Consider the following 22,029-nt stretch of genomic DNA (forward strand, 5'->3'; position numbering starts at 1 on the left):
CCCAACATTCTGTTGGCTTTTTTGACTGCCGCTGCACATTGAGTGGATGATTTCAGAGAACTATCCACAATGACTCCAAGATCTCTTTCTTGAGTAGTAACAGCTAATTTAGACCCCATTATTGTATATTTATAGTTAGGATTATGTTTTCCCATGTGCATTACTTTGCATTTATCAACATTAAATTTCATCTGCCATTTTGTTACCCAGTCACCCCATTTTGTGAGATCCTTTTGTAGCTCTTCACAGTTAAGTCCCAGGCAGACTATCTTGAGTAGTTTTGTATCATCTGCAAATTTTGCCACCTCACTGTTTATCCCTTTTCCAGATCGTTTATGAATATGTTAAATAGGACTGGGCCTAGTACAGATCCCTGGGGACACCACTATTTACCTCTCTCCATTCTGAAAATTGACCATTTATTCCTACCCTTCGTTTCCTATCTTTTAACCAGTTATCAATCCATGAGAGAACCTTCCCTCTTATCCCAGGAGTGCCTACTTTGCTGAAGAGCCTTTGGTGAGGGACCTTGTCAAAGGCTTTCTGAAAATCTAAATACACTATATCCACTGGATCTCCTTTGTCCACATGCTTGTTGACCCCCCCCTCAGAGAATTCTAGTAGATGGGTGAGGCATGATTTCCATTTACAAAAACCATGTTGACTATTTCCCAACAAATTATGTTCATCTATGTGTCTGACAATTTTGTTCTTTACGATAGTTTCAACCAATTTGCCCGATACTGAAGTGAGGCTTACTGGCCTGTAGTTGCCAGGGTCACCTCTGGAGCCCTGTTTAAAAATTGGCGTCACATTAGCTATCCTCCCAGTCATTTGGTACAGAAGCTGATTTAAATGATAGGTTACAGATGACAGTTAGTAGTCCTGCAATTTCACATTTGAGTTCCTTCAGAACTCTTGAGTGAATACTGTCAGGTCCTGGAGACTTATTACTGTTTAGTTTATCAGTTTGTTCCAAAACCTCCTCTAATGACACCTCAATTTGGGACAGTTCCTCAGATCTGTCACCCAAAAAGAATGGCTCAGGTTTGGGAATCTCCCTCACATCCCCTAACATGACAGGATGTTTGGCACCCCAAAATTAAATTGCCTGCTAACTTGAAGGAGGTCTTTGTGTAGTGTCAAAGAACTGATTTTAGAAATAGTCTCTAAATTGAGAGAGTAGGACTGGATCCTAAGCAATCCAGTGGAAGGTAGAATATACAGTGTAGTTTTATCATGCAATTCTGTGATCCAGTGTTTGTGCTTTCTCATATCTTTGGGCTGGTCTAGACCTAAAACTTAAGTTACCCTAGCTACCTTGCTCAGAGTGTGAAAAAAGATGCAGTTGAACATTTAAGGTTGTTTTCTTTCATTAAAAATAAATGTATATGCTGTTTCATGTATTTAAATTCCAGTTACCATTCTTTAATGCAGCGTGACACAAATCATGAGCAAAAAGTTAGTAATCTAGTAAAAAAGCATGTCATTCACCATTTTCCAACCTACTAAAATGTACAATTAACAAGAATCTGAAAATATTGAGTTACATAATTATTTAAATAAATGTATATAGTTAGTGTACCCTGCCAGGTGGCAAAAAGATAGACCAGATCTAGTGTAAAGGCTCTATTTAGTTGTAAATCAACATGTTTTAATGGTTATATCAACCGATGGAAGTGCACCTTTCGTTAGAAAATCACTGAAGCGTACAAATGGTGGGAAAATTGATTTAAATCAGTCCATCCTGCTCTGTACATATCTAAAATCCAGGGACTTTGTCTGCTTATTATTCTCTTGCATTTTGATACTCTCGCATGAGGATGGTGCTTTTTGTCCAAACTGAAAGTGAACGGCTAGGAAAACCACCTGGTGGTGGTGGTGGTGGTTTGTTTTTATTCAGACATTTGTTTTGAAGATCCCCCAAGCCTCTCAACTGAATTCTACACCAGATACCTTAATTTTCCCAGCTATTAAAACTATTTATTTAAACTTAACTGACTCTTTAATTTCTGATCTTTCCTGTACTGCTTAGTTCTGCCACTTTATTTTTATTCACTTAGGTGGTGGACCCTTTCTCTTTGCTTGGCAATTCGCTTCAGCTTTTGTCTGGAAGGAAACAGGATAGTTGTGCAGAGCCACCAGATGTCTTTGATTGAAGAGTTGTATTTCACAAGACAAATTTCAGGATTCCAGAGGATGATATTTGAAAGTTCTGTTTAGTGCCACAGAGGGCTGATTGACATCCCTTTTGCCCAATCATGGGTTGGGGCAGCAGGTGTGTGATTCTCACAAATGCCCAGAAAAGCAAGTACAGTATAAGTACCTCATTAGACCTTCATATTCACCAGAAGGTCATCCCATTAAAATTCAATTCTGTTCAGTTTTTCCTCTAAACTCTCAAGTAATGGCAAATTGACACTTCAGTTTATTTGCCAAGATGTAGTCTACTCAGTGTTAACAAATTCTGTGTATAAAAATGATCCACTAGGAATTTGATACTTGAAGACCTGAAAAAACGGAAGTCTCACAACTGGAATTTATGTATAAGGAATCCAAAATATAACTGCTCTATGGCTTTGACTTTATTCTTGTCCATTTGCATACATAGCCTCTTTAACTCTCCTTGTTTCAATGCTTGCATCTCCAACTCCCTTTCATTCTATAGTATTCCTACCAGCAGATGAAAATAACTATTCCCTCACAGTAGCATTTTCCAAGGCAGCAATTTATAACCCTAACCACTTTGGAAAGGCTGCTGCTGACACAAGAGGACAGAAATGATTTGCTGAATAATTCTGCAGGATTCTTTTAACGGTGTATTGAGGGGGAGGAAGAGCAAGAATATAGAAATCCTCAAACCCAGGTCCAGTTTCAACTCCTGGAGTACTCTGAATACCCCTGTCATTTTTCAGCGTTACATTCTTAGGTCAAAGTCACCAAGAGAACCATATTACAGAAGTGATTTTTGTACTATTCACTTGGATATTTTTTTAATGTCCTCCAAGCAAGCCTTGCACTAATTGACAAAAACGCTACTTTTACTTCCACAGGCATTTATTTAAACAAGGTGTGGCGTTAGGGAAATCCTGTATTCCCTGCCCCCTGCTCTCACATGGAATAGCCCTATAGAATCGCTCATTACAAAAAAGAAATATACAAGACATTCAGTTAATATACTGGAGGAAATCCAGGTATGCACTCAAGATCATTTGAAAGTTAAGACATGAAAGAATTATGCTTCCATAAGTGTGTATTCTGTCACTTTCCCAATCTATATGTTAAAGGAGATCAGGAACCCCTTCCATGTATAACACCATTCTTCAGAAAACACGTCTTGAGTTGGGGCTGGGACCTGGTTTACTACCAAGAAATGTAGCTCATTTGGCAGGCGCTCCTACCAAATGACGTTTAGCAGTTGTACTGAAGAGTTAGGAGGATTCAGAGGTCCTTTGTGATTGTTCAGTTAAGTCAAAAGAACTGGAGCTGGCCCAAAAAACCCACTGCCAAGTTTCAGGGTGAAAAAAACCTGTTTAGAGGCAACAAAATGAGGGATTTTGAAAGATGGGGATTCTTCTAGCTGGTTATAGACTATCTTGAAATATCCGTGGGGCAGATTTTGGAATGCAAGAGGGCTGTCTGCATTGCTGAGGTTGGGAACCTGTACCCAGTCCATACTCTCCCTCCACTTCTGGGGCACTGAATGATGGCTCTCAAGATACCAAGGAGTTCAGAATAGGTCTGAAAGCTCTTAGCCTTGGTCTTTCTCTGAGCTTTTTGCTGTCCTACCACTCAAAAAACAACCTTCGTTTGAAGAGATTAGAGAAGATGCATAGACCCTGCCCCACTCATAGGGCTTCTAATCTAGCATTTTAAAGCACACAATCAGGTGTCCTGCCACTGGAGATTTCTGCTTCAAAGAACAGCAGGTGGGATAATAATATCTGTTGGGGAGTTGCCTGACACTTTTTAAGATCATTTGCAACACTTATCTTGCCTCAGAAGATAAACACCTTTGGGAGGCCCTGAAGTCTGGAAATGAGTCTGTCTTCAGCCTGAAAGGATGAAATCTCAGTTGCAGTCAGCTCTGTACCAAAAACTGCTTCTTTCAAGAGCTCTGGTACCTAGCTCTGGCTGCTTTTTTTAAGACCCCCCCCCCCACAATCTAATAGTTTGTCAATGCATCTGTCCAATAATCGACCATGGAACATGTAAGTTGGAGGGTGGCTGGGTAGAGTTGAGGGGCAGGGAAGTTTGTTACCAAAATCAGTGATGCAAGTTTCAGAGACTCCCCCAGGCTGCAGTGCCTGGCATATTCGGGAGGGGAAGAATCTGTTTCATAACAGCAGCTTGTTTTGGGGGAATGGGGGGGGGGGGGGGGAGTCCCAAACTTCATTTTTTTTTAAAACAATTTTTTAAATATATATTTAAGGGGTAAAACAAGTGAGGTTTTTAGGCTTCTATCTCTTTTTAAAAACAAACAAAAAAACAACCCAAACTAATCAGACTTTTGTATACCCCAACTTCACGTGGCTTCTGTTTTATTTTAGAAAAGAAAAGACCAAACACCTTCCACTACATGTGGGTTTTTAAATTTGGTTTTAAAATGAAAGCTGGCACTTGTGCACAGTGTGAGACTGACTCCTGCGGATAACTTTTCTCTGCAGAAGGGGTACCTCACAGGCTGGTAAGCTTCCCGGTGTTGGCCTGCTAATGTGCCACAGTTTCTGTTCTGGAGAACTACTGTTAACCATGCCACAGTAGCCAAGGCTCTTTCTCTGTTCAATTCTAACCCTCTTTGAGACTCAGGGCTTTAGCCGTGGTGTGGACAACTGGATGGAAGTCTAACTCGTTTCATATAGGCCAATCAAATAGCCATTTTATGATATCAATTCTTGGATACTACCAAGCTGACCTGGATTCAAATTGCTGACTAAATAGAAATAAAGAATTGCCCTCAGTATAATCTCCTGAGTAATCTAGATTCCTTCCATTTCCTTCACCCCATTTTCCCAATAGGGGTCTGGAATAATATTTTTATTTGGATTTTAAGATATATTCAGGGCAAGGAGAATGTTATGTCCATTCATTTAGGGCCATGTATGCTGTCACCTCTTTAAAAATAACTTACACAACATGCGGGACGTAGTTTTAATAATATAACTCACTCACTCCGATGCAACATAGAATTACTCTAAAGCAGTAGTTCTCAAACTTTTCACATTACTGTACCCCTTTCAGGAGACTGATTTGTCTTGCATACCACAAGTTTCACTTCACTTACAAACTTGCTTACAAAATCAGACAAAAAAATACAAAGGTGTTCTAGCACAATATTACTGAAAAATTGCTTACTTTCTCATTTTTAATTACTTTATCTATAATTGTAAAATAAATTGCGACCCCCGCCCCCAGGTTGAGAAACACTAATATAGTATATAGAGCCGTATAAACAAGTCATTGTATGAAATTTTAGTTTGTACTGACTGCTAGTGCTCTTCATGTTGCCTGTTGTAAAATTAGGCTAATATCTAGAGGAGTTGATGTACCCCCGGAAGATCTCTGTCCCTCAGTGGTATACGTACCCCTGGTTCAGAGCCACTTCTCTAAAGAAATTAGTGACTTTATTTTAATTTACATATAGCATCTTTCATCTAAATAGATCTTGCATTTAAAGCTAAGGAAGAAACTTAATTCTTTACTCTTCCTGTTGTGGCTGGAGATAGAACAGATAAGGATCTGAGAACATGGTTACTGCTTATAAAAACATTTGCTCTTTTCTCCAAAGTGCTCTACAAACAGATACCCAAACTAGACATCACTTCATTGAAAGCAGCAGGAAGTGAAGAATATTTCATTGAACCTGCAGTAAGGACTTAAGACTGAGGGCTGGGCCACACTAAGCCCCCAGTTCGAACTAAGATACGCAACTTCAGCTACGTGAATAACGTAGCTGAAGTCGAAGTATCTTAGTTCGAACTTAAAGGTACTTACCGCGGGTCCACACGCGGCAGGCAGGCTCCCCCGTCGACTCCGCCTACTCCTCTCGCGGAGCAGGATTACCGGCGTCGACGGCGAGCACTTCCGGGATCGATTTATCGCGTCTAGACAAGACGCGATAAATTGATCCCAGAAGATCGATTCCTTGCTGCCGAACCAGCGGGTAAGTATAGATGTACCCAGAGTGTAAATGCCCTTGTTGGAGTTTGGCACCTACTTTGCTGAAAGAGGATAGATGGCCAGGACTTCAGTGTTAAGTTTCATTTAAGATTTTAACTATTTCTTGCCTTAGTCCTTATCACCAAGATTTCCCAGTCCTTACAGCTCTTCTCCCAGACCTTTTACAGTCCTCTTCAGCGGAGTCTTCCTGCCACAGTCAGCACTTGCAGCTATCTCCCACTCTGGCCTCCTAACTGATAGCTTCAGAGATTTCCCGCCCCCTTCAGGTACTCCCCTGCCGAAAGAGACCGGAAGCCTTCTATGCAAATTCCTGAAGAACACATGACTAGGAGCAGGTATATGGCCTACAACCACAGCTTGGAGTTTCAAAGGGCAGTAACAGGTGCAATGGGACACAAGCATGCCTTCCAAGGCCCAGCGCTCTGTTAGGTGGGCATTAGCGAAACTAACAAGAATTGAGTTAGTTTTACTCTGCTGCTGCTCAGGTAAGTTCTGAGCAGCAGTAAAGGCAGGGATTGGCACTATTCAGTGTAGAGGACTCAAAACTAAGGCTTGGGGGTAAGGGGTGGAATAACACTTGCACATGCACACACCTGTCTTCTTGCAGCGGCCAGGTAACTGAGGGAGTGAACTGTAAATATTGGAGAGATGTTCTGTACTCCCCATTGCAGCAGTCAGGAGTCTCTGGGGTGCAGAGGACAAGACAGAATGTCCCTTCTCCTTTCCAGCAGTGGGGGAGGGATTGGGACCGTGCAACTATCAGTCTTCAACTAGTAAGTGTCTGTCTGCTAAAGAGACAGAAGGGTTCTGGGCAACAACCTGGTAGGAATCTGAGCCAGCTTCCAGCAGCAAGGAAGAGGTGGCAGAAGAAAGAAGAGTTAGAATTACGAGGTAGGATGCAGAGAAACCGGGGTAGGAGAAAAGTGTGTTTTTACAAATATATAATATGGGTGTGGAGGAAGAGAGTTGAGGAAAGCATAAAAGAAGCATGATCTGTATATGAACATAAATGGAGTGAAGCCAGGAGGGAAAGGAAGTACAAGAAAAGTGAGAAATATAGTGAGTCACATTTGTGAAACTTCTCTAAGTTGGCTGATTATACAGTTTTTAAAAGTCCTCAATTAATGGTACACAGCTGTCTAACATCTTTCTAGTTCTGGGGCGGGGGTGGGCACTGAACTGGGAGCAAGAATGTGGCGGCACTGGTATCTTTCGCTGGCTATTAGGCCTAGCCCTTGAGCACGTATTGCATGTTTTTCTGGGTAAGGCTGGTTGGGGGAGGCGTTGCAGAGCACCACAAGAGTAGCCCGTGCTCTCCCTGCAGCTCCTTCATTCACCACCATGCCTTAGGTATTCATGTTTGATTTCTAAATGCCATTCATTGGACACACTTTTAAAATCAAATGTTCTCATTCTCATGGAAGTACCCAAATAGTTCCATTAGTCACTTGCGCTTTGCTGCATCTTTCATAAGAAGAGCTAAATAGACATAGTCATTGTTTCAAAAACTTAATACTGTGTGTAGCTTGTCAGTCTTCTACTATGTACTTCGTGTTCTGTACACATTGCAGTTATGTGGGAAGATACTTGTGTGGCTCCTCTGATTTTTTTGTTTGTTTGTTTCAAATGTATGCATCATACAAGCACAACAGCATCTACCTGCTAATGAGAAATGTAATCTGCCTCTGAGACGAAAGGTGATAATCATACCCTGCAATTGATGTTTGCCGGATCACTACTAAAATGACCAATAAACTGTCTTTTGTCTCTCTCTATATTACTACATAACAGGCTGGATGGAAGGAAAATCATGCAACATTCATGAATGAACTGAAAAACCTGCAAGCTTCAGGACTGACTACCCTCGGGCAGGCTCTCAGATCCTCGTTTGACTTGTTAAATCTCAATAGATTAGTATCTGGAATAGACAATTATGGACAGGTAACAAATGTTTGTTCTTTCTTCACATTGTATCAAACACTCTTTATAACAATTGCTGCTTTGTGGATATTGTTAAATATCTGGAGCAGGGGGGTTGATGGAGTATGAGTAAAATGAGGGGGCTGCTTTGAACTGGTTATAGTAAAATGGTCAGGTTCTTTTTAATAAGAACATAAGAATGACCGTACTGGGTCAGAACAATTGCCCATCTAGCCCAGAATCCTGTCTGCCAACAGTAATCAATGCCAGATGCTTCAGAGGGAATGAACAGAACAGGTAATCATTGAGTGATCTATCCCCTGTCGTCCACGCCCAGCTTCTGGCAAACAGAAGCTAGGGCCATTCAGAGCATGGAATTGCATCCTTAACCATCCTGGCTAATAGCCATTGATGGGCCTATTCTCCATGAACGAATATAGTTATTTTTTGAACCCTGTTATAGTTGTGGCCTTCACAACATCCATTGTCAACGAATTCCACAGGTTGACTGTGCATTGTGTGAAGAAGTACTTCCTTTTGTTTGTTTTAAACCTGTTGCCTATTCATTTTATAGGTTGACCCCTAGTTCTTGTGTTATGTACTATCAATCTTCATAAATTACAAATAGATTATATAAGTATAGATTTAATTTTTAAAACTCTAGTTCTCATATCACACACTAAGCCATGTGGAAAGATGTTGTGTATATTTATGTTCAGTCCATATTGTGTGTGCATGCACATATACCTGGAATCTTAAAATTGTAGGCATTTATCAACTAACTATTTCAAACTCTGTCTTATGTTTGCCTTCTCAGTATGATATTTTAATGAACTATGTAATCATCTGTTTAAAAAAAAAAAAAAAAGCCCAGTTTGAAAGATGTTTAATTTTCCCCACTGTTAAGTGTCCTGAATGTATTTGACAGTATACTGATATTTTTTATTTTCTCCTGCAAGGAGAGCCAGCTAGAATATAGATGTACCGCTGTTATGTAGTGTCATGGGGGTCTACTCCTAACACTCACCTTTTGCTTAAGTGATAGGAACCTGTGACTTTATGGGCCGGGGGTCTGAGTTCTACACTTGTGGTCAGTCTGAAGTTCTGAGTGGCTTTGATGTGCAGTATCGTGTCAGTTGTGGAATTCTACATGTCCACAGATTTAACACCATCTCAAGCTTTTATAAGGATTGTTTGGCATTTTAAGTTCTTAAAGGCAGATACCGTGTTTTATGTGCTGTAAATTGATGAGTACATTTACAGAGCAATACAAGTTTAACTGAAGTATGGAATTTTAAATATTATTTGTTACTGTTTTACATGTTTTTATTCTTTCTCTAGGGGAGGAACCCGTTCTTTTTAGAGCCATCTATTTTAATTACCATCACAGATGGAAACAAATTGACACATACTGCTGGTGTTCAAGAGGAGGTAAGACTCTTGTATTTGTTTTACTTTTTAAAATGGCTATAGGGGAACACTAACTTTCTTTGGGGAGTCTTGTTAACAGTTAAAAGTATCTCAGCTTTAAAATCTGTAAACTTGCATCTTGGCAGTGTGCTAAAAGAATTATGAATTAGATTTATTTTGGTGGTAATTCAGCTTCATTCTGCAGACCACTTTTTAAGAAAGGTGGACCAGTTTCTCTCCCAATGCCCCACTGTTTAGTTCCATAGCCACTGGGAGTTCACAGACTACAGTTTGAGAGCACTGATTAATAGAGAAGAAAACTGGTCCTTCAGTTTATCCATTATTTTGATGATTAGTTTGGGTACATGTCTTCAAATGACCATCTGATCCCTTAAAGCTTTCTTCAAATCTTTCTTTATTAGCTTCATCTTCCTTTGAATTCTCCTCTACCTGGAAGTGAACTAACCAAAGAACCATTTCGTTGGGATCAAAGGCTGTTTGCCCTAGTGCTGCGTTTGCCAGGAGCTTCTTCTGTTGAACCAGAGCAACTCGGGAGCGTACCCACTGATGAATCTGCAATCACACAGATGTGTGAAGTGACAGGAGGTAGTTGGATGTTGTTTTGCTTTGGTTTCAATGTGGAATTTGTCTTGCTCTCTAAGTTGTCTTAATGAGATGCTCTTGGGGGATGGAGGGAGAGAAGTAATTTTGCATCTAATTTTTCTCACCTTGGATACTGACTTTATCCTGGCCAGTTCAACATGTTAGCATAGCACTGTTGCGTCTGGGTTTCTACCTTGCAATAGTATTTTAAAATTAAAAAATACTGGCTCTTTTAAATCTGACAGCTTTTCACTTTTTTTCACATTAAGCTTTGTAATCCCTTCCCCTTTCTTTATAAAAGGCTGGTCTTCTTCTTTGAAAAGTGACTAAAAATGAAACCATCTCACTCATCAGATCTATTCCTTATGTATTCAGTAAAACCTGCTTCCTTTAATAACTAATGTTTACTTCATTAACCCTCTGGTGCTAACACAGCTAAAAGGAGTGAATTACACAAGAATGAACAGAAGGATCATCAACAGCATTGAGCTGTGCAAACCCATTGCCTCCAATGGGTCTGCACTATTGTCACTGAAGGCTTTTTTGGCCTGCAAAGCCTATGTTGTTGGTGATAATGCACAGGATGGAAGAGACCAACTTGGCTTTCACAGTCTGTATTGTTTGCACTGTGGAAGTATTGTGCCATGTCTGTTGATGATTTGAGTTTGTCACTAAAGCAGCAACTCTGCAGTGGTGATTCCACGTAAAGTTGAAAGAGCCTCGACATATAATATAACTTTTATTTTTATAATAAATAAACAGTATCCTCCCTTACTTATACAATTAAGGTTTGCTGTGACTTATTTTCAGACTTTAACTGCATTGCTCTTCTTTTACTTATAGGTCGCTCCTATTGTGTGCGGACACAAAGAATGTTGAACCAGTGTTTAGAATCTCTAGTTCAAAAAGTTCAGAGTGGTGTTGTTATTAACTTTGAAAAATCAGGAGCAGACCCAGCTCCCATTGGAGAAGGTACAGTAACTATTCACTTTCATCTCTGTAGCTGTAATCTATGTACAAGTGTTTTTGTTTTGTTGCATTGTAAGCTCAGTGTAGATCCTTGATGTGTATGGTATCTGAGATTTTTCCTTAAACTATCTTGTCTTAGGAATGAAATGCCTTTATTGCTTGCTATTTTGGTGACTAAGGAACCACAGCTAAAAAGACAGAAAATGTCCAACATTTCTACTTATTCCTGTTTTAAGTAGTGGTTGCAGTGTAGTTGTAACTGTCAGTCCCAGGATACTAGAGAGACAAGGTGGGTGAGGTAATATCTTTACCTTGACCAACATTTGTTGGTGAGAGAGACAAGTTTATGAGCCACACAGAGCTGAAGAAGAGCTTGGTACCACATACAACAAGCTTGAAAGCTTTTGTCTCTCATCAACAGAAGTAAGTAGTAGAGGCATTAATAACTGTACTGTGTTGAAATAATTGGAAAGCATCCTGGATGCATTATTCACACCAGTCTTGTGAATGCTGTGTATATTTTCAAAGCAGTATAGGGTGACAATATTGTTGTTTTTAAATACCTCAAAATCTATTGTAAGAACTTCTTCTTTTTTTAAAATAAATTTGAGCTGTGTGTGAATTTTATTTGGGCGTGTCTTCACTAGACTTTACCAGAGTTAAGTCACCTTCAAGTAACTTGAGGTCTTCAGCACATTTGTAAAGGCTAATGTGGATTTACTTCCTCCTCCCCCCCACACACCCCCATTTTGCTTTAACCTTGAGCTCAGCCTAGGGTAAAGAGCAACCGGTATCCTGAAGCTAACGTTTGGGAGTGTACATGCTAACCTTTTGAAACACATGAACTAGTTAGAGTTAATTGCCAGTCAGTGAACTTGAGGTCAAAATGTCTGGTGTTGACAAACCCTTGGTGCTCTCAGGCTGTCTCTGCGCTGGAAGGAAGGTGCATTTTAACATATGTTGCATATGTGAAAAATACACCTTTGTTTTACCTACTGTAGACAAGGCCTTTGAAAGCAACTGCAAAAGACACCTGTTAGATTTACAGTTCTTGAAGATTACCACCGTGGATCACCATTAAGGATTCTTACAGCAACAGAATTTAATCAGTCTTGGAGATACTGCCTCTTTGAAATCTAGTAATTTGTGGGGGGAGGTGTAGAGAGGGCTTTCAGGTACTGCACCTGCCAACTTTTGTGGCTTTACCTTTCACATTTTTCCCCCTCTTAATTGCGTCTCTCTCCCCACATTCGGTAGGGTGAACCTCAGAAACAGAAGAAACTGACTATATATGGGGGAAACAGTAAAACTGACTGTATACATGTGCTGTCAAATGCACAAAATGAATGGGGGAAAAGAAAATGTAATTCTATTCATTTTTAGGTGCTACAGTGGACTTTTAAAAAAAAAATACTTCAGACGTGGTTTTAAATTGATAAACTGTAAAGGTGTCTGTTTTTTAACGTTTTTGGCATTGTGCTGCTTGAAACTGATCACCCTGTGATGGATCAAAACTTTTCTTTCCTAACTGCAAGTGAAAAATTATGTGCCAGGACAGGAGAGAGAGTGTGGGGGAAAAAATACATTTGTTGATCATGGGGCAATTTGTTCAGACTTGCAGAACTCGACACGTAAAATTAAGAAGAGAAAACTGATCCCTTGGCACGTAGGGAAAGAGTCTTCCTAAACAACTTACATACACAGAAAATCATACACTTAAAAGCAAACTTGAAGACACTTAGAGTATGCAAGTAGAACGAAAAAAATCAAGTGTGTGTATTGCTTTTGGGGGGTCCTTTAGACATTCTACCATGATCATCTATCACCCTTACTTTCATTCTGAGCCACCTTTTCTTCCCTCCTGCCTTTTTCTCCTGTTTGCCTGCCTGCTTGCTTTCCTCATAACGCCTTTTCATCTACTTGGGAGAATGTTTTAGACTTACCCCCAGCATCCTGTGCAGTCCAAGTTGGCACTAAGCAAAGTCCCTGACATCTGCTGGTCTGGACACTGGAGTCGCAAGGTTGCTCTTGTATGGAAAAGCAACTGAATGAACTTGATTGTTTGGGGGGGGTTCTTTTATCCAAAGCTATAAAATAGTAGAGTGTACATATCAGCATAGCACAAAGTGTCGAGAGAGTTCAGACTTGGCGTGCGTCAAGGAAGCAAATAAGTTCAATCCTAAACCAAGAGCAGCAGAAGTTTCTGGGGTGGGGAAATGTAGCAGTGTTAGTGCTCTTCAAATTGTTGTACTGCACGCTACAAAAAATGGAGAAATGAATTGATTTGTAACAGAAGGGCATGTTCTGTAATACCAGTCAACCATTTCTGAAGCAAAGCAAAGCAAATCAAAAGCGTATACCTGTGACAAATGCTGGAAACTAGACTGGCAAGCTTAGCAATGCACCTGTACCTTGTCGAGCCATGTTCCAAAACCACATCTAGGTTTTGTGAAATAATCTGAGTTTATTTGAACTGTTTCAGTTTTAATAAAAAAAAAAAAGGGGGGAATGTATGTGAGGTAATAGGACATAATGCGTTAACTGATACAAAACCCTTAAACTTGCATTTCTGTGGAGGAGGAGGAGGAGTGAAATGACTTACTAATAAGGCGTTAGGAACTTAACAGACTGCTGAAAATTGAGACTGAATCTATTGCCTTAGGGTACGTTTTACACCTCTAAAAATTTTGTCTTTCCCTGGAGAAGTTTTCCCATTTAATTTCAACTAATACTAACACTATTTCCTGTACACTATATCACTTTCAGTGAGACTATAAAATGTCAGTGATCTGTTTTTGTTGCCAGGACAGTGTTAGAGATTCTAGACTTGTATATTGTATCATTTTTAAAGCCAGTACTTAATAAACTTCATTTTGTGTAGTCTGCTGAGCAAGCAGGGCTGCACTTAGTTGAATTGCTGTGTAACTGGAGCAGGACTGTAGAATGTGGGCAAACATGTTCTTAAAGTGACTTTAAATTATGCCATTTTACATGCTGATGTAGGTGTTCAGCACACACAATTGGTGTCTTTGAAACAAATGGAATGGGACATTGGTTGTTAATAGAACTTCCTGGGAAACAAATGCATGCCATGTAGCTTTTTATTTTTCATTTTATTTTTTTTTGCTTTGTTTAAATTTTAGATGGACTTGTTGATTCATCCAGGCCCATCAATTCATTTGCTTCTCAACCGTGGCATAGTTGTCATAAACTCATTTATGTACGACCTAACCCTAAAACTGGTGTTCCTGTTGGGCATTGGCCAATTCCAGAGTCATTTTGGCCTGATCAGAATTCACCAACTCTGGTAAGTAAAACGAACTAAAGAAAAGGATTCCACATCTCCTGATCTGATAGAGAGCTCTTAAATGAACAGTAAATTAGTCTCTTACCCCAGGCTTGCTTATGGTCTGGCTTTCGCTACAAAATGAATTGACTCTCCGTGATGCTGATTGGTGAAGACAAGTCTAGAAATTGCATCTCACATCACTTCTGGAGTTGGAAAGTTTATTGCAATAAATTTTTCATTCACTAAACTAGTTCTTTTAATAGTTCTTAAATATTGCATCAATCAGGCTTTAATTCAATATCTTTACATTTTGCGACAGTGGAAATGACGTTTTCAAAATATTGAGTCAAAATTATACTTTGAACTAAATTATTTAAAGCGTTTAAAAAAATGGGGCTAGAAAATAGAGCCATGGAGTCTTAAACTATCTCAACAAGGGAGGTTAGAAGATGTGCATTTTTGATGTTCCTTCTTGTGGAATCACTCTTCCTGGTACGTAGCAGCACTCCATGGATATGATTCTTCTCTTCCTAGCAGGGAAAGTTGCGGTTGGGAAGGAAGCAAATAATTGCATCCTCTAGATAATTGTGGGAACATGCAGCATGTGCTTGCTTTTTTCTGAAACATTCAGTCATTTTGTTGGTTATTGGCTTGACCTAGCAGCCTTTTTTTCATAGATATATCACTTCTAAGTGGGCACGTTATGTTTCTGCACTTGTGCTATTTGCTCAAGGTACTAGTTTTTCCTGGCGGGGAGGAATCGCTCACTAGGGAACATTTTGAGCAATCGTATTGGCCAAGTGGCTACGCTCTCAAACACGGATTTCTGTGAACAGCAGGCGAGAGAAAGACTTCAAATTTTCTTTAAATCATGTATTTGTGCGCTTTGTGGATTGACTGGGATTTAGGACTTGAAATATTTAAAAATTTTTAATATTAACTACATTTCCCCCCCTTGTGGGTTAGGAGGGAATTGTGTGACAGTGTTGTTCAATAACTTGTGAATGATTTTGTTAATAGTCCATTATCTTGATTCATCTGGATCACATGGTAGGAACTTATCCTTCTGCTATTGTCAAAACTCGATGATTAACTTGTTTGTTTTTTAAGTGTTGAAGGCTAGTGGGGAATAAAGGGTGTGTATGGGAGGGGTTGCATTACTGCATGTCAACTGTTTTGTTTACTGAACGATTTTATTCATCTGCGTTTAGTAATACAGCTTGACTTGATTTATTTAAAAGAATGTAGTATCAAAAGTGGAACACTCTTAAAATATTACCTTAGATTGGAGCGGTATTAAATAGAAAAAAGCAAAATTCTGGGTGGCAGGTACTAGCATTAAAGAATTAACCTGATTATCTTTAACATCAGGCAGTTGGTGGACTCTAAGTCATGAATCTTTTCTTCCTCCTCTTAGCCGCCACGCACAGCTCATCCTGTTGTGAGGTTCTCCTGTGTAGATTGTGAGCCAATGGTAATAGACAAGCTTCCTTTTGACAAATATGAACTTGAACCTTCGCCCTTAACGCAGTACATCTTGGAACGAAAGTCTCCCCATGCCTGCTGGCAGGTATTTGCCTTTATTTGATGATTATAAATTTAATGGGACTCCCCAGGCAGTGCTATGTTAATCTGTGTAAACCTGCAAGAAGGCAAGAGGTATGTCTGATGTTACACTGTTCTGCTGAGTTGAGGAAATATGTAAAGATGCCGATCTCCTCAATTCTGACTAGATTTTTCAAGCCTTTGAAAAGGTGATGCTACTTCAGACTTCATCAATTCATTTAGTTCTGTTTTGAAGTCATAGCATTTCAGTGGCAAATATGTCCCCCAGGTTCCACACTCAGATGAAATGTAACTTGCCATTTGCGTGTTGGAAAAGGAAGAGATTATTGATTTCTATTAGAACTCTTAGATGTTATTTAAGTGACATAAATTCTAATGTACTGTATGGTAAGTAGCGGTTTTAACTTCTCCCATCCAATTCACACCTCATGCTTAACGCACTGGATTGGTCCTGTGGAAGCCTTGATGCTATTCCTGGCTTTGTCACAGGCTTCTTCTGCGTGGCCTGGGGCAAGTCACTTAGGCCTGGTCTACATTTAGGGCTTGTCTACACTTACAGTGCTGCAGCGGTACAACTGCCTGGGTGCAGCTGTGCTACTTAGTGAAGAGGCTACCTACGCCAACGGGAGAGCGGTTCCCATCAGCGTGCTGCTCCGTCTCCCCGAGATGCAGTAGCTCTCCCATTGACATAGCACTGTCTACACTAGGATCTTACGTTGGTATAACTACATCACTCAGGAGTGTGGATTTTTGGGATCATTTTATTACCTAGAAAGAATCCAGAAAGAATTTGGAAACCGCATGGAAGTGCAGAGAGATGTTAACATCTCCTAACTTACAAATAAATGGTAAAAGTAATTTGGAAGTGTAACCAACAATAAAACAAATCACACTGTTGCCTAGAAAAAAAGTGAGGGAATGCAGTCAATTTACAATCCAGTGAATTCCAAATAATGGCTTTAAAGCATGCTTGGATATCTTATCTGCCCCTCGGTCCCCCTGACAAATGTTGTGAATGAATCTTTCTAGTTTATTTAAACAGCTTTTCTTGTCCCAGTTCGTGTTTGTGTCTGTTTCTCGAACTTAGTACTCCACTCCATTGTTACAAGTTTAACCTCTAGAATATTGGCATCCTCCAAATTTAAAGAAGTGCATATCTTAATAATCAGTCTTCTGAGGATTAATGCTGTGTTTAACTTTCATGTTTACAAATTGGCAATATCTCCTTAGTTTGAGAGTGTGTGTCAATGTATTGAAGAATGAAAAATCAGGCTTGTTCTCAATTGTGCATATGTTTTAGGGAGATAACTTTATAAATCAAATTATTAGAAAAATCTACCTGCAACAGAGATCAGGTATAGCCTGTTAAACAGTGTCCGGCAATGGAGTATCCATCACTTCCCTTGAGAGCCATTAAATATAGTGTCAACAAATCACTAGAAAATATGCTCTGGAGAGCAATCCCACCCTGACGGGATGGACTAAATGACTAAGTATCTTTGCATCTCTGATGTGTATATAATTTACAAGTCTAAGGGCTTGTCTACATTACCGGCTGGATCAACGGATAGCAATCGATCCAGCGGGGGTCAAGTTATCGCGTCTAGACGCAATAAATCGACCACCGAGCGCTCTCCCGTCGACTCCGGTACTCCACCAGGGCGAGAGGCACAGACGGAGTCGACGGGGGAGCATCAGCCATTGATTTACCACGGTGAAGACGCCGCGGTAAGTGGATCTAAGTACGTCAACTTCAGCTATGTTATTCACGTAGCTCAAGTTGCGTAACTTAGATCGATTTCACCTTCTCTCTCTCTCTCTCTTCTCTTCCCCCTTCCCCCTAGTGTAGACCAGGCCTAAGTGCATGTCCAGTTTTATGTATACAGGTAAAATCAAACTCAGCAATTTTCTACAGTTTTCCCCTTCTCCCCTTTAAAAAGAGTAAAAAATCAGATGGCACTTATTCTGATAAATGTGCAACTTTTTAGAATGTTTTGTTTTAAATATAACAATGTTTCTTGTGTTCTTTATCAGGTATTTGTGAGTAACAGTGGAAAATACAGTGAACTTGGCCATCCATTTGGGTATTTAAAAGCAAGCACTACTTTAACCTGTGTAAACCTCTTTGTGATGCCTTACAACTATCCTGCTTTACTTCCTCTGCTAGGTAGGTAATACAGTACATCGGACAGCTTAACAGCATAAAAATAAGGATGGCTAATGTGCTGCCTAAATTTATCGGTTAAAATAATGGAGATCAGAGAGTATAGAATGTTGCAAACTCTTAAATATAATTTGGGAGGAGAGGATTTTCATACCCCCTCTCCTTTTTTTTTTTCTCTCCAGCAGAGGAGGAGAGCTACCTGCTTCCAGTGCATGTTTGATGCTGTTCACCTCCTAGACACGTAGCCTCTTCCTTAACCTGGAGTAAGCTTCAACCTCCATTCTTTTCCCTCATGTAGGATGTGGTATCTCCATTTTTTTGCAGTTGCTCTTGTGGCATCCTACTTTTGGCTGGCAGGTCAGGTGCAGGCCTTTTTAGGGGAGTTGGGGAGAGAGAAGTCAACTACTGCAATTGAGAGTAGCAACCAGCAAGCAGGTCTAGAGCAACGAAGCAGCCAGCATTTCCCCTCGAGGACCAAATGTTTCCTTTTCATGATGAGCTTGCTTTCCACAGGCGAGATGATACGAGAGAAGTGGTGCATGAATAGGCCCTGTAATCGCTATAGTGTAAAGACTTTGGTTCCCATGGCAAAATGCTAATGGCCGAGGGAATTGCTTCCCAGGTGCTATTATTTCTTTTATTTATAGAGCCAGTGTGGTTTAAAAATTATACAAAATAACCGTGAAGATTTAGGATCAGGAAATATTGAACTTTAAAACATTATTTCTCATATTCTATGGAACAGTCACATACATTATTCTGGCAAGAAAAAGGTGCAAGAATGTTTGTTTATAATACACCTTATCACCTCACCATAATCCACCAGCAAATCAGCACTTCTCTTAGTTGAAAACATTAACTCATGGCTTGTATGTCAGCCTGATAATGATTCCAACGCCTAGGACTTGGCGTTCAGTCTAAAAGCGCCTGCTTTCTGGGAGCTGGTTGCTACCAAATCAGATGAACTGCCACTTCTATTGCAGATCTGCTAGTCCAGCAGAGGCCATTGGTGGATACAAATAAATTTGGTGTAGTCATTTTGATCTGCCACTTCTTCCCCCACCCTATTTTCAGAGGTGAAGAGTCTTCCCATTTTATGTGGCAAACAGGAATGTAAGAGGTGCCTCTGCAACATGTGCAGTGCTGTTCTGCTGCTCACTACCTCAAGCACGTGATGTACCTTGTCTGTAAAATTAAACTGCATGGTGCTGTTTTAAATGACAGGGCGGGGCTTTTCAAATGCATGAGTTGTAAACAGGATGTTTACCATGGAGCTACAGTGATGACACATCCAGTGCATGTCTCTTGAGCTGTTTCTTATCACTGTTTTGAACACTTCCATCCATGGAATGGGAGGCTTGGCGAAATTAGGTCCAGTGACAGTTCTGCATGAACCTAAAACGAAGGCTTTTTTGCTGAATTTATATCCTCAGATCAATGGGAGAAATTGCCAAGTACTTAACCAACTGACAGTACACTCTTAAATATTTCCAAAGACACTTGTAAAGATACTTGACATCTTTGATATGTGGGTTTTTTGTATTTAAAAAAAGAGCAAGAAGACTGGTTTGATTGCATAAACTAGTCTTTCCTTTTTCTGATCAGCAGGGGTTTGATGTTCTATAGGGGAGAAGGAAGAGTAACTTACTTTGGTCACCCATGACTTGTCTTGTTGCTCTAAGAGCTATTTTAATGTTTCCTGTGTCCACCATTCTATTGGAAGAGCTCTGCATCTGGGGAATGAGACAAACATTGATGCTCTGGGTGGAATGCAGATAAACTTTCCCCCTCCCCTTTTTTCCATGGCTGTGGGGGGAAAAGTTGTACAGTACAAGAAGATAAACTTTATCTGAACCACCCTATCTAATTTATTGCCCCCCCGGTCTGTCAAGAAGTTTTCAAGACCTTGTGTGTTTTAAGTGTTGCTAGTTGCTTACAAGACCATTCTTTCTTGCATTCGTTTATTCCCACTGTTCCATTGGTGGGTAAGGGAAGGTTTTAATTTGACATCCTGGAACAAGTATTGCATGAGGAAGCCTGTGAATACCAGTGTTAAGAACGCTAAAGAAAATGGAAGATTTTGCCAAGTTGGTGAAGTGAATTGCTGGGACCAATGACTAGAAGATGTAAAATCATACCACAGCTAGAGACATGACAACTTATCTTTTTTTGCTTCCTCAGGAGCAGAAATGTGGATTCTGTATCTGGCCCCCAGCTTAGAGTGTGCATGCTTCAGTTGCACCTGACGATAGGCAATATAGGGACTTATTCATGGCAAGGGATGTTTGTCTCAATTTTAAGACATGGACTCAGGAATCTGAAGCTTTGCAGGGAACCACTGGGTGCAATTGAAAGGTGTGGCCATTCATGGGAGAGTGGAGCCAAACAGTCCAGTGTGATGGTCTGATCTGAGCAAGTTAATAGTATTGGTGTCTGGCTGACAAAACTCTGGTCTGTTGTTCAGAAGAGGATGCCCTTGCTCTTACAAAGCCAAAGAGTGACCATGTGGGATGTACTAAGTGCATCTGGCACATGCATACTCTACCTCCTGCTTGTACTGAATGACAGAGAATCATGGTGTTCTAACTTGGCAGGCTGTCCACTCTGAAGACCAGAAGAACACCAGAATAGCAAGCGCAATCCTTGTCTGTTGCTTCTCCAAGTTTCTCCTGGCAATAAAATACAAAAATCTGCCTCTGAAGGTACTTCTGCTCCTGGATAGATCTCTGGTGTACCATGATATTACATGTATTGGGCCCAGGGACGGAATTGTCATGTTTTCTGATCCATCAGAATTTTAATCCGATGACTGACCTATGCTTAGCAACTGTTTCTCTTGGTAATTTCTTACTCCAGTTTCTAAATGTCTTCTCCTAACAAAGAAACAACACCACTGAAATGGAATCATCAAGGCCATTGCACTTACAGATCTCGTCCCATGTCTGCAGAAGAGCAGGCTAATTGAAAAGCCAAAGCCATAAAGCATAAATGAAGCCAGGGATTTAAAATTCGACTGCAGCAAAGATCAAGTATATTGATGAAATCTAGGTTGTTAGCTTGGCTGAGCAATTTACACAACTCTTTCCTGGCTGATCCTAGTCACCGAGGCACTAATGTGGAGGGCGAGCTTTGATGAGAGAACAGGGCCATGGATATTCTTCGAAGAGTCATTGGAGGTGATGGAGAAATAGCAGATAATAAAATATGCCAGAAGGAAATCAATTCAACCCCCATGATGGTGCTTACACGCACTCGAAACGGAGCGGTTTGAAAAATGTAGGTTTTCTGTGGAGAGCCTGTGACTTGGACCAGCTCAAATGATGCTCCCACAGACTTCTTGAGAGATTGCAAGAGGTGATTTTATATTTGAAAATCCAAAAGCTGCCCCTTTCTCCCCCTGTGAGCTAAATGAACTGTTCTGGCATAGTAGCACAGAGCCAAATACTGCTTTTACATTAGTGGGAATAGGGAGTACTCTGATAGATTATTCCATCCTTACATAACAATGCCCTTGATTGGACCGTCTGTGGGGATGGGCATGCCATGACTTTTGGATGTAAAATCACGAGCCTCTACTGCATAAACTAAAGCAATAGTTCTCAAAGCCGGTGCGCCGCTTGTTCAGGGAAAGCCCCTGGCAGGCCGGGCCGGTTTGTTTACCTGCCACGTCCGCAGGTTCAGCCGATCGCGGATCCCACTGGCGGGAAAGGCGGCCAGCACATCCCTCGGCCCGCGCCGCTTCCCGCAGCCCCCATTGGCCTGGAGCGTCGAACCGCGGCCAGTGGGATCCGCGATCGGCCGAACCTGCGGACGTGGCAGGTAAACAAACCGGCCCGGCCTGCCAGGGGCTTTCCCTGAACAAACAGCATACCGGCTTTGAGAACCACTGAACTAAAGGACCATGTTCATTCGCTCGAAGGCAGTAGAA

The 22,029-nt window shown here is 40.6% G+C and overlaps 1 protein-coding gene across 6 annotated transcripts in view; it reads left to right on the forward strand.

The window, feature by feature from the left end:
• The window catches only part of LOC135883470 (integrator complex subunit 6-like), a 54,348-nt gene that overhangs the window by 17,783 nt on the left and 14,536 nt on the right, over positions 1-22,029 (forward strand). For 5 of the 6 annotated variants that reach the window (XM_065410597.1, XM_065410598.1, XM_065410600.1 and 2 more), the window contains exons 3-9: positions 7,972-8,121; positions 9,442-9,531; positions 9,933-10,116; positions 10,957-11,085; positions 14,226-14,389; positions 15,789-15,941; positions 17,972-18,104. In XM_065410597.1, the coding sequence (XP_065266669.1) occupies positions 7,972-8,121; positions 9,442-9,531; positions 9,933-10,116; positions 10,957-11,085; positions 14,226-14,389; positions 15,789-15,941; positions 17,972-18,104 (1,003 nt within the window). The remainder of the gene's footprint in view (positions 1-7,971; positions 8,122-9,441; positions 9,532-9,932; positions 10,117-10,956; positions 11,086-14,225; positions 14,390-15,788; positions 15,942-17,971; positions 18,105-22,029) is intronic. The other variant, XM_065410602.1, reaches the window with a different exon arrangement.

This window comes from Emys orbicularis, chromosome 9 (genome assembly GCF_028017835.1).
Source record: "Emys orbicularis isolate rEmyOrb1 chromosome 9, rEmyOrb1.hap1, whole genome shotgun sequence".
NCBI classification, from domain to species: Eukaryota; Metazoa; Chordata; order Testudines; family Emydidae; genus Emys; species Emys orbicularis.